Source organism: Schistocerca cancellata, chromosome 3 (assembly GCF_023864275.1).
Source record: "Schistocerca cancellata isolate TAMUIC-IGC-003103 chromosome 3, iqSchCanc2.1, whole genome shotgun sequence".
NCBI lineage: Eukaryota > Metazoa > Arthropoda > Insecta > Orthoptera > Acrididae > Schistocerca > Schistocerca cancellata.
This window is the reverse complement of record NC_064628.1, coordinates 730,836,362-730,848,577: the sequence shown is the minus strand read 5'-3', so window position 1 is coordinate 730,848,577 and position 12,216 is coordinate 730,836,362. Positions and strand designations below refer to the sequence as shown.

Genomic DNA, 12,216 nt, shown 5'->3' with positions numbered 1-12,216 from the left:
ATGATACTTCTCATTATATTATTGGAACGAATCACACAATTATCAACGGGTTTTCCACTGATTCTGGTGCCCAGAAACGGCATATTTACGTATAGGCTTGAAATGAATGCCAATATGGCGTCTCACAACTTTTTACTGAAGGGAGACGCCGTGCGTGTGACTTATGTCGCATTGTGCCATCTCATTGGTCAACTCTCAGATGCACGCTCGGAATATCTGACATGCTAGATATTGCTCTACACGTTGGGAAAGACTTCCGAACGTGCTATTCCACGCTATGACGTCAGAATCTCGGCACGCTCCACGCTCAACGGCCGGTTGCACAGTCCGTGTGCCGATGGCTTTAAGCACAGGCGCCTTACGACACCAGAATCAGACTAACAGAATCGCAGTTCTAAAAATATCGTGCTGAAATCCAGAACGCTATGCTTACGGTAAAGTACGAGATGCTAATGAGTGGCTTCAACCATTACGAAAGAACAGCCAAGTGACAGGAAGGGAACGCAGAATGTCATACAACGTGGGAGAAATACTGCACGACACAACAGACCTTCCAGAGGAAAATTTACACTCTGTACGGCTTACCCCTCAGCGTGCAGACGGTGGCCGCGCATGTTACCCCAGCCAGCAGAGAGCAGCCCACACCGGTCCAGCGGCGGCCGAAGCGCGCCGCGCACACGTGGACGGCGCAGACAGAGGGCAGCTGGACCGCGCCCTGCGCCACTAAAGCCACGAAGGGATTCACGCCCACACCACCAGCCAGCAACACCAGCGAGAACTGCGTCAGTACGTGTGCAGACCTGCCCGAAGCCGTAAACAGTTTGAGGTGAATAGTAAGTCATCTTCATGCCCTCCGGGTCATAACTTTCATCTCTAGCTATCATATGAACCGTTAGATTGAATTGTGTTACAATTTTTCTGTGTAATATGTATGTACTTGACTTTTTTCACTATACTTAAGAAGATTAAATTTCCTAGTACCAGAGTTAGCAAGAAAGACTTAATTCTCATCTCAATAAAAAATTTATTATTTTGCACAGAAGTGACAAAAGTCACGTGATACCTCCTAATAAGGTGTTGCTCCTCCTTTTGCTCGTAGGGCAGCAAATCGACGTGCCAGTTCGTGGGAAAATCCCTGCAGAAGTGTTCTGCGATGCTCCATAGCCCTCCATAACTGCAGAGATGTCCCCGGTGCAGGATTTTGAGCACAAACTGACCTCCACCGTATGTCCCACAAATGTTCGATGGGATTCATTTCAAGCGATCTTGGAGTAAATATAATTTACTCGAATTATCCAGAATGTTCTTCAAACCAATCGAAAACAAATGTTGCCCAGTGACAAGGATGAGTAAAATTTCCACCGTTGTTTGGGAACATGAAGTCCATGAATAGTAGCAAATGGTGTGCAAGTATCCAAACACAGCAATTTCCAGTCAATGATTGGTTCACTTTGACCAGAAGATCCACTAAATTTCATGTAAACACAGCGCTCACTATTGTGGATCCACCCTCAGCATGAACAATGCCTTGTTTACAACTTGGGTCCATGGTTTCGTGGGTTCAGCGTGTCACCCTCTCATCAGCTCTTACCAACCGAAGTCGGGACGCATCTGAGCAGGCCACGGTCTTCTCATCGAACAGGATCCAACCGACATGGTCACAAACACGGGAAAAGTTCTGCAGGCTGCGTTGTACTGTTAGCAAAGGCAAGCTGCACGCTAGTCTGTTGTCATAAGCCATTACCGTTAAATTGCGCTGCACTCTCCTAATGGATACGTTCGTCGTACGTCCCAGATTGACAGCTCTGTTTGTTCCTAGCAGTTTTCGTGCCTGTTACCACTGACTACTCTACGCGAACGCCGCTGCTCTCGGTCCTTAGGTGAAGGACGTCGGCTTTTGCTTTGCAGGTGGTGAGAGGCATATGTTGAAATGTGGTATTTTCGACAAACTCTTTATAATGTAGAATTCTGAATACTGAATTCCCTAACGATTTCCGAAATGGCATACGAAATGGAATTTTCCAAGCGTATAACACCAAAAACCATTCCTCGTTGAAAGTGTGAATTCCCGTTGCACGACTAGCATAATGTAGGAAACCTTTTCACGTGAGTACATATGACAGAGCCGCAGATGCTCTGTCGTTTTATACGTTGTGCACGCGATACTACCGCCATCTTAGTATGTGCATATTCATATCACACAAATTACGCCAGTTCAATTGTAAGTAGGCTGTTTATGTTTTCTTTATGTAAGTAGGCTGTTTATGTTTTCTTTATGTAAGTAGGCTGTTTATGTTTTATTATCGGCAACGTTACGTAGCGCTCTATATGAAAATCACTGGCTGTGCTGTGTGCAGTCTGTGGCTAGTTTGAATTGTTCTAGTTTGCATTGTTGTCTGCCATTGTAATGTTGGGCAGCGGCAGCTGGATGTGAACAGCGCGTAGCGTTGCGCAGTTGCAGGTGAGCCGCCAGCAGTGGTGGATGTGGGGAGAGAGATGGCGGAGTTTTGCAATTTGTCATGAACTAATATATATATTATGACTATTAACGTAAATACATTGTTTGTTCTCCATTAATATCTTTCATTTGCTAACTATCCCTATCAGTAGTTAGGGCCTTCTGTAGTTTGAATCTTTTATTTAGCTGATAATTGTGGCGCTCGCTGTATTGCAGTAGTTCGAGTAATGAAGATTTTTGTGAGGTAAGTGATTTCTGAAAGGTGTAGTTTAATGTTACTCTGGGCCATTCTTTTGCAGGGATCTTTGATAGTCAGACTGCGTTGCGCTAAAAATATTGTGTGTCACTTTAGTGAATGTTTGAGTACGTTCAGTTTTGCTCAGCTGTTTGAAAAGCAAATAGTGTAAGAGGTTTATCAGCACAGTCGTGTATAATTTGTTCTAAGGGGACGTTTCATCTTGTATAATTGTTCTAAGGGGATGTTACATATGTCAACCCTTAGCCTAGCATACCTCACTGGAATCTTCTGATTTTTTCTTGTAGTTTGTGTAATTAGTGTAGCTTTTGTTTATTGCTAGCGCGTAATTATAGAGAGAATTTCCTTTGTAGTTGTGGTTTTTCATTGGTGTATAGTAAAACAGTTGTGGCATGCATGTAGATTTGCACCAAGTATTTCGCAGCTGCGCTTGCAATTAACTAGATATTATTTTCAGTGCTATGTTAATGTGTTCTCTTATTTTTGCTCTTCAAATTGTGTTTTTCTGTGTTGTCGTGTGAAATATTGTGACAATAATGGCGTGTGAAAAACGTAATACTAGCCTCCAAAGTAAAATGAGAAATGACAGTGAAGACGAAAGCAGTGTGTTAGCGCCACCGAGTAATGAATTAACTAATGTTCAAAGTAGTGATTTGGTAATTGTACATAGGGAAATGGAGCGGGCTGCAAACAATGGTGTAGACAGTGAAACAATTAGTGAACAGGGAAGCATTATCGATCGATCGGTCGGCAACAGCTTGCCTCAGGAATCCGAAATGACAGGACACTATCTTGCAAATACTGTAGATTCAGGTTTTGCGTCCTCACCGTTTTCTCAAATGAATCAAGACACATTTTCTGCTTTTCAAAATGCGAATATTGTCGGTTCAAATGCACTGCCGAATAGCACTGAGGAACATGTTTCAGATACCAGTGCACTGTTATTACAGTTAATGCAACAAATGGGACAAAGGCTACAAAAGTTAGACACAACGCTTGAACAAAATCAGAAACAAATGGGACAAAATCTTCAAAAATTAGACACAATGGAACAAAATCTTCAAAAGTTAGACACAATGGAACAACACCAGAGACAAACACAGCAACAGTTACACACAATGGAACAAAATCAGAGACAAACACAGCAAAAGCTTCAAAAGTTAGACTCATTGGAACAAACTCTCGAACAAACACGTGAAAATTTAACTGCTGAGTTACATAACATTGAATCGAAATGTCAAAAAGTCTGTAATGACGTAAAAACACAAATTTGTGAGCACTTACAACCTATTTTTTCGCGCCATGAAAATGCATTACAGAATCACGAAGCAGCCATAAAAGAACTGCAAACTATTGTTCATGAAAATCATGAGACCTTGCAAGCTAAAATTGACTCAGTTGCATCTACCGATTCGGTTACGCAACTTGCAAAAACTCAGGAAAACTTAAAGGACACAGTAGAAAGACACATGGAGAAAATTAGTTCATTATCAGAGAAAGTAGTTGAACTTTCGGATCAGCTAAATAATTTATCTACGAAGGTAGATCATAATCTGAATGACACAAAACCGGTAGTCTTTAATGACACAGAAGAGTGCGAACAAATAAGGAATCTGAAACAAAATGTGAATCAAATTAATACGCAACACCAAAGAGAAATCCGGGAAGTACAAGATCAGCTGACACAGGTAATACAAGAATTACGTATTTCAGAGGACACTCGCCCTCCAATACTGGAGGAGGGACATAGAAATACGGAACAGCCACAAAATAATAACACAGGGCACTTCGGAAATTATGAAAGAAATTGGCAATCTGCACCGAATTTTGAGATGGAACCGCCGAAACGACGTAACAATGACCGACATGCTACTCACTGACACGATGATTTTGACTATAAGCTGTTCATTACTACACGTAAATTCAAAACGTTTAAGAATTCCGCCAACGACATTCATCCACAAGCATGGCTCCATCAATTTTCTCATTGTTTCCCTCCTAACTGGTCATTGGAGCACAGGTTAGAATTTATGTGTGGCTACTTGGAGAATGAACCAGCTGTAAGAATGTGACCGGTCATTCACGATTGTCACAGTCAAGGAGAATTTTACCATGCCTTCCTCTCAGCATATTGGTCTCAAGCCACACAAGACCGAGTAAAACATGGCATCATAATGATGAAACATTTCGAACAATCTGAATTTTCCAGTCTTGTGAAATATTTTGAAGACATGTTGCACAAGAATCAGTACCTGTCAAACCCATACAGCCCCTCAGAACTCATCCGCATTTGCTTAATCAAACTGCCTGTACATTTATGACATATTATTTTAACAGGACGTTGCAAAGACGACATTGAAGCTTTTCAGGGACTCTTACAAGAATTAGAAATTGACACAGACAGTCGCGGGATGCGAAAACGGGAAAACAATCACTACAGGGCACATCCGTCACAATTCCATGACGACAGAAATAATAACTGGACACGACAAGGCTATTCTCACAACACAAATCGTGAGCAAAACAGACATCACCCGTATGACAACCGTTGGCAGAGTAGTAATAATTACAGGGAAAGATCACCTCTCCGCAGTAATGACTATCACAGAGACAATCAAAGAAACAGACAATATGGGAACCAAAACCATTATTATCAAGGGAGACAGAATAACTTTAGACGCAACGGTCCAGCGCGCAGTTACGACTCAGGGAGAAATTCTCCACTACGTGACTGACAAGAAAGAAACTATGGAATCTACCGACATGACGACAGACCTGAACTGCATCAGAACTGGCGGGGTTTAAATAGAGCAGGGCCCTCTCGTCACAGTGAATTTGTAGAAGTTAGGTCTCCAAATCCCAATAACGACGCGCGCCAACAAAGAGACAATAGGCAATGACTCACACCGCTGGCAGCCACAAGACGTACTTATGAAACTGACGACACAGCTGCCGTAGCTAGTAATTACGTAAAAATGGAAGACATTAGGGACATCTTACTCCAGGAACACGATGTAAAACATAACAACATTGCATATCCTGTGATTCACATTACTGTAAATGACGTAAAATTTACGGCAGTACTTGACTCTGGCAGTCCCATTTCAGTAATTAGTGAAACAGCTTTTAGCAAATGCAACAAATCGAACGATTGCCCCACACTTCCGTTACGTAAGATTAAATTACAAGGTGCAATCTTTGGAAAAAGTGTAGATGTACGCCAACAAACCAACTTAGAATTATTTTGTCAAAGCCACAGCTTCTCTATGGACTTTCTTATTGTTCCATTATTGTCGACGGAAATTATAATGGGAGTAGACTTTTTGAATGAATACAAAGCAATCTTAAGCTTTCACGATGCTGAAATAAGTTTAGAGAAAGAAGGTAAGTCAATAGCTTTGAAATTTGACGACTGGCTCTCAAACCATGACGGGGAAATTAATCTGCTTTACCTTCTGTTAGACAACAGTTCGGAATTTTCTACGGAACTAGACACTAACAATCACTCTGCAAGTACTGACAGGGATGATATCGACGGCATATTTGAAATTAATGAGTTAATTCAGAATATAATTCAAACAATTGAGAATTGTAACGACACTGATAGGCAGGACCTTTTTGAGATTTTACAAGCACATTCCACGGTTTTTGCTCACAAAACAGGAACAATCAAGGGATTTCAATACCAATTTCGTGTTCGTGAGCATACTAAATTTTGTGTTAGACCATACGTAATTCCAGCACATTATAGGGACCGTTTTAGAACAGAAATACAATATATGCTTGACGAGGGCATTATTGAGCCTGCAGTAAGCTCATACAACAATCCATTACATATTGTTGAGAAGAAAAATGGATCGATCAGGCTTGTCTTAGATTCGAGACAAATCAATACTATCATTATTTCTGAAACAGACAGGCCGCAGACGATGGAAGAACTTCTTCAAAATTTTAATGGTGTAAAAGTGTTGTCTTCCATTGATCTCAGATCCAGCTTTTATCAGATCGAACTTCATCCAGAATGTAGAAAATACACAGCTTTCCTTTGTTTCGGCGTTTGTTATCAGTTTCGTAAACTTCCTTTTGGTTTGAACATTTCTTCAGCAGCATTCATTCGCGGGCTAAATTTCATATTACCCGAGTTCTTAAAACGTCACATCACCTTATATGTGGACGATATTCTGATAGCAGAAGCCTCATGGGAACAACACAATCGCATCCTCAACAGCGTGTTACGTATTTTTGCAGAATCTGGAATTACAGTTAACTTGGAAAAGTCTGAATTCGGTAGGTCAAAGGTGAGGTTTTTGGGACATATTATTTCTTCTGAAGGCATTCAGCCGGATCCTGAAAAGTTAGAAGCAATAAGAGCCATTCCAGTTCCATCCACAAAAAAACAAGTCCACAGTTTTCTAGGTCTCGTAAATTTTTACCGTCGTTTTCTGAATATGCAAATTCTTGTTACACCAAAACTTTGTTCTCTCACTGGAAAAAAATACTATTTGGAACTGGGACGAACAAGCGCAGTTGGAATTCAATTCTTTGAAAGAAGCGTTAATTCACGCGCCAATACTAGCTCATCCAGATCTGTCACAAGATTTCTGCCTTAGCACGGATTCTTCTAAAGTCGGTCTTGGTGCCCACTTATTTCAAGAAGCCATAGAAAATGACACTACTGTTCAGAAAACCATTGCTTTTGCTAGCCGAGTGCTAACAAAATCTGAAAAAAATTATTCCGTTACTGAATTAGAAGCTTTAGCTATCGTTTGGGCATTTAACAAATTCCGTTTCTTTCTTTCTGATAAGCACGTAAAAGTATACAGTGATCATCGTGCATTACAATTTCTTATGTCTTCAAAATTAAATCATGACAGGTTAAAACGTTGGGCATTGTTTCTGCAAGAATTCCGCTTCACAATAGTCTACATTCCCGGCAAGGAGAACATTGTTGCGGACGTGCTGTCACGCGCACCGGCTGGGCTTTAGAAAAGTAACACAGAAGGCCACCTCGAGAAAAATTTTAGTATTCTTTACATTCAGAAAGTCGCCTTTGAAAACTCCATCACCACATCTTTAAAGGACATTGCTCATGAACAAGATAAAGATCCGATTTGGAAAGACATCAAAAGTAAATGGCATGAAAAGACACACACTCAGATTCGGCATTATTACCTGGTTAGAAACAACATACTCTTCAAACGCTGCACTGTTGATGACAAGCTATGGGTACTTTGCATTCCAGACGATTTTGTTAATAAGCTCATTTGGTACATTCATTTCAGCTACGCACATTTTGGTCCACGAAAATGTTATCATATTCTTCGGACGACTTGTTATTTTAACAATATGGAAAAGAGATTTCGAAGAGTCTTGTCTATTTGTAAACTTTGTCAAAAGGCGAAACCATCTACTATCTCCCATCGTGCTCCGCTGTTTCCTATCATTCTTTCTAAATTAAAAGAATTTGCTGCTGTTGATCTCTTGGGACCGCTTGTCAGAGCATCTAATGGATTTTCGTACGTTCTAGTCGCTGTTGAACTTACTTCAAAATTTGTTTCTTTCACTCCGTTACGTAAAGCCACTGGACGGTCTGTATCCAACGCCTTTGTTAAAAATTTCTTACGTGAAGTTGGCCACGTTGCTAAAGTCATTTCAGATAACGGACCGCAATTCGATCTGCTGTTTGGTCACGCATGCTTCGGAATCATAAAATCAAACCTGTTTTTATTTCATTGTATTGACCACATTGTAACCCGTCCGAACGGATTATGAAAGAAATCAATAAGCTTTGCAGACTTTATTGTCACAGAAAGCATCAGCATTGGGACAGATATTTACACTTATTTCAAAACGTGCTGAATGAAATGCCTCATGACTCCACTGCTTTACCACCTACTCTTGTAGTGAAGAATGTAGAACCACCGAACAGAATCAGAGAGCTTGTACCTTTCCCGAATACACGTAAACTTCGACACAAAGACATAATTGATTTGGCTCTTAAAAATATAAAATCTGCAGCAGACAAAAGGAGAAAACTACACGGCAAAGCAAATGCAAAGAAATTATATATTGGTCAGAAAGTTCTCATTAAAGCTCATTCACTGTCACATAAGAAGAAACACTTGAGTCACAAATTCTTTCTAGTTTACAATGGACCTTACAGAATCCGACGTATACCACATGATAATTGCGTTGAAGTTGAAACTCTGCGTACTAGGAAGAGTAAAGGTTTACACCACATTTCACATGTAAAACCATTTATTGACAGATAATCTGCTTTTTAACTTTGTCTTTGCCATAAAACGTTTCGCTTCACACTTCTAGTATGCATTGTCACACTTAGAAACTGTTATCATGCAACTATGTTTTGAAGTTAACTATCCAGTCTAGAACCTAGGGTACATATTTAGACAGTAATTACCACTGCTTTGTGATAGCGAACAGACGACACAGTGTTATTGTGTGTGTACATTCTTGCTTGTTAGTTGCACGATTACGTAACGACTATAAGGCTCACATACTTAGAACATTTACCAGCACTGCTAATGAGATTTTAATGCAACATTTTGGTGTACTTGAAAATAAATTCTGAATTAAAGTACTTTCTGGGAGATACCAGATGACACAGTGGTTAGTTAATGTGACAGCTACACGATTTTATCACGACGCTACTAATGAGTGACAATTTACAATATTGCTCTTGCGGTGTATCTGTTTTATATCTGCACAGATTTTCTGTATTATTCTGGAAAGTAAAACATGTTTAATAGCAACTTTTGTGGTACAGCTACAATGAGACAGCCTTTTCCGTAGCACAACAATACGTTACAGCACAGTAATTTCTTCATCGCAACAATAAGCGTAATAACTAAGATATCTATACGCAAGGCATTTCGCTTTTGTTTATCATGAGGTAAGTACATTGACTTCTGCAGAACTTAGCTTCCGGAGGAAAATAACTACGACACTTCCACAGAGATTATCTTACAGCAAGACGCACATTTATCACTACAGGACATGCTTTTGAGTGATTAATTTTGTACTTAAGTCATTTATTTTTAAAGATATTTGAAGTACAAGGATACAAATGTTTTCCGTAATACATTTAATTCCATTCTTGTAATCTGTAACACCTGCGGGTATAATTACATTAATCCTCAGGGGGGTACACGCCTACTTTGTGTACCATGTGTTTGGCAAGCACAAGGAGCCCTGAAACTTCCTGGCAGATTAAAACTGTGTGCCCGACCGAGACTCGAACTCGGGACCTTTGCCTTTCGCGGGCAAGTGCTCTACCAACTGAGCTACCGAAGCACGACTCACGCCCGGTACTCACAGCTTTACTTCTGCCAGTACCTCGTCTCCTACCTTCCAAACTTTACAGAAGCTCTCCTGCAGGAGAGGTACTGGCAGAAGTAAAGCTGTGAGTACCGGGCGTGAGTCGTGCTTCGGTAGCTCAGTTGGTAGAGCACTTGCCCGCGAAAGGCAAAGGTCCCGAGTTCGAGTCTCGGTCGGGCACACAGTTTTAATCTGCCAGGAAGTTTCATATCAGCGCACACTCTGCTGCAGAGTGAAAATCTCATTCTGGAGACAAGGAGCCCTATCTAATATGGTATTTGCTTATACAACTTTACACATCGGTACCATATTTCTCTAATACATAAATTACATAGATATCTGATCGTTTAACTGAGACAAACTTTTTTACTACGGCAGTGACAGATGTTTACGTAATTACACCGTTGGATAACTTCACACTTACGAAATTGTATTTTGTCTGTAGTTTGTGAACTGTTCATATTTTTTCGGAACCATTGTGATACTATGAGAGCTTTGAATGATGTATTTGGTATGAGATCATGATTTTTAAAGTACGTTTGAGGTAGATGACACTATTGAAATGAGCAGAGAATTTTTTTAGGTTTTGACATTATTGCAGAAAGCTACGACGTTTTTGAGGTTTGACTGAGGTGTTATGATGTTATTTTTACGACGACGATGTGTATTATGCTGTTGAGGTATGTTTATGTCAATAAGATGATGCTACCATATATGAGGAATGTGATTACGTGTTTATATGTATATGAATAATGAATAGAAGTTAGGGACTCTTGACTTGTGAAAAAGGATGTTGGAAACCAAGAATCGTACTTTAAGAGTTATGAAATGTGTGTGTAAATGCGTGAACGTATCACAATGCCGGCGAAGAATTTTTTGGACACTGTTATATTCATAGGATTTTGTTTCTACACATTTCCAACGTAAATTCTCGACCTGTGAAATTTTTATATGAGACTGTCACTGTAGCGGAAACTGCTGTCGTAAATATTTCCATAAGAAAGTTAAGCAGAACAAGCCATTAGTGTGAGTGCCTCGTCAGAAGCACAGGTAGAAAAAAAAGAAAGGGGAGGCTATTGTCAGCACTACTGACATTTCCTTGTTGAAAGCATACTGTTGAGCTCGTAATTTATGATATTTACTGCAATGCCTAATGAAATGACGAGAAATATTTTTACATCTGCAAATCTGATTACGACAAGCGTCTTTCTACGAGAGTTGAGAGAATTTCCACTAACTTATGAAATGTCACATGACTATTGAATGATATTTTTATGCTTTGGTTTGCGTAATTGCTTATTTCATTTGATATCTCTTTTCCAGCTGTGTTGCAGCATTGCTTTTATAAAATAAAATGCATTTGCTAATGTGAACACTTTCTGTCAACAGATCTATTAAACAATCATTTTATGATCCACATTCTTTAAAAAAGGAGCACTTGGAAAGGAAAGAACAATAAGAAGGAACTAGTAACAGTAACTGTATACGTAATATTCTTTTCAAGTACATGGTAATATTTTTCGTAGAATAAGTTGTGGTGCACTACTTTAATTACATAGACATTAAGATGTGAATATACATTTCCCTTGTCTGCATTGTTGTCTTTAATGTAATATTTTTTTTTTTGCTTGAGCTATGTCATGTTTGGATATAAGTTATTTCTGCTGCTGTTTGCCAGGCATAGTGCTACTAAATTTCACTTTGTATTACTCTGTTAAGCTAGTTTTACTATTGATTAATTTTTATTGTTGCAGCACATTGGCTCATATTAGTTGTAATGTTGCATTGCTTGGTAATTTAGATTTACTGTAGCTTGCTTTGCAATTTTCCATTTTTTTTTTGCATTGCTGTTTGTGTTAATTTGTTATGTGCTGCTGCATTGCCTCGTCCCTTAGTTTAGCATCTGAGCTCAGTAGATTTAAGTTAGCTTAAGAGGGGTAGACTATATAAGAAACTAACTTTGATGACTTGGAAGAAATGTATTGAGAAGCTATATGAAAATGATTTGGGCTAAAAAAAAGGATACTGTACAGTGGAGAAAAACTATTTTTGACAGAGGATGTGGACAGAATACAGAAAGCAGGCTTAGATAGGACTTTTGGGAATAATGATGAACGAAGGGAGATCTCCATGCAAAATACTGCAGTAAAACAAACCCTGTCCT

General features: G+C 39.6%; 1 protein-coding gene across 1 annotated transcript in view; it reads right to left on the bottom strand.

Moving 5' to 3' along the window:
- Positions 1-581: 581 nt before the first annotated feature.
- The window catches only part of LOC126176540 (solute carrier family 22 member 7-like), a 114,961-nt gene continuing 103,326 nt past the window's right edge, over positions 582-12,216 (bottom strand). Inside the window, exon 7 of the mRNA XM_049923696.1 lies at positions 582-918. Coding sequence (XP_049779653.1) covers positions 582-918 — 337 coding nt within the window. The remainder of the gene's footprint in view (positions 919-12,216) is intronic.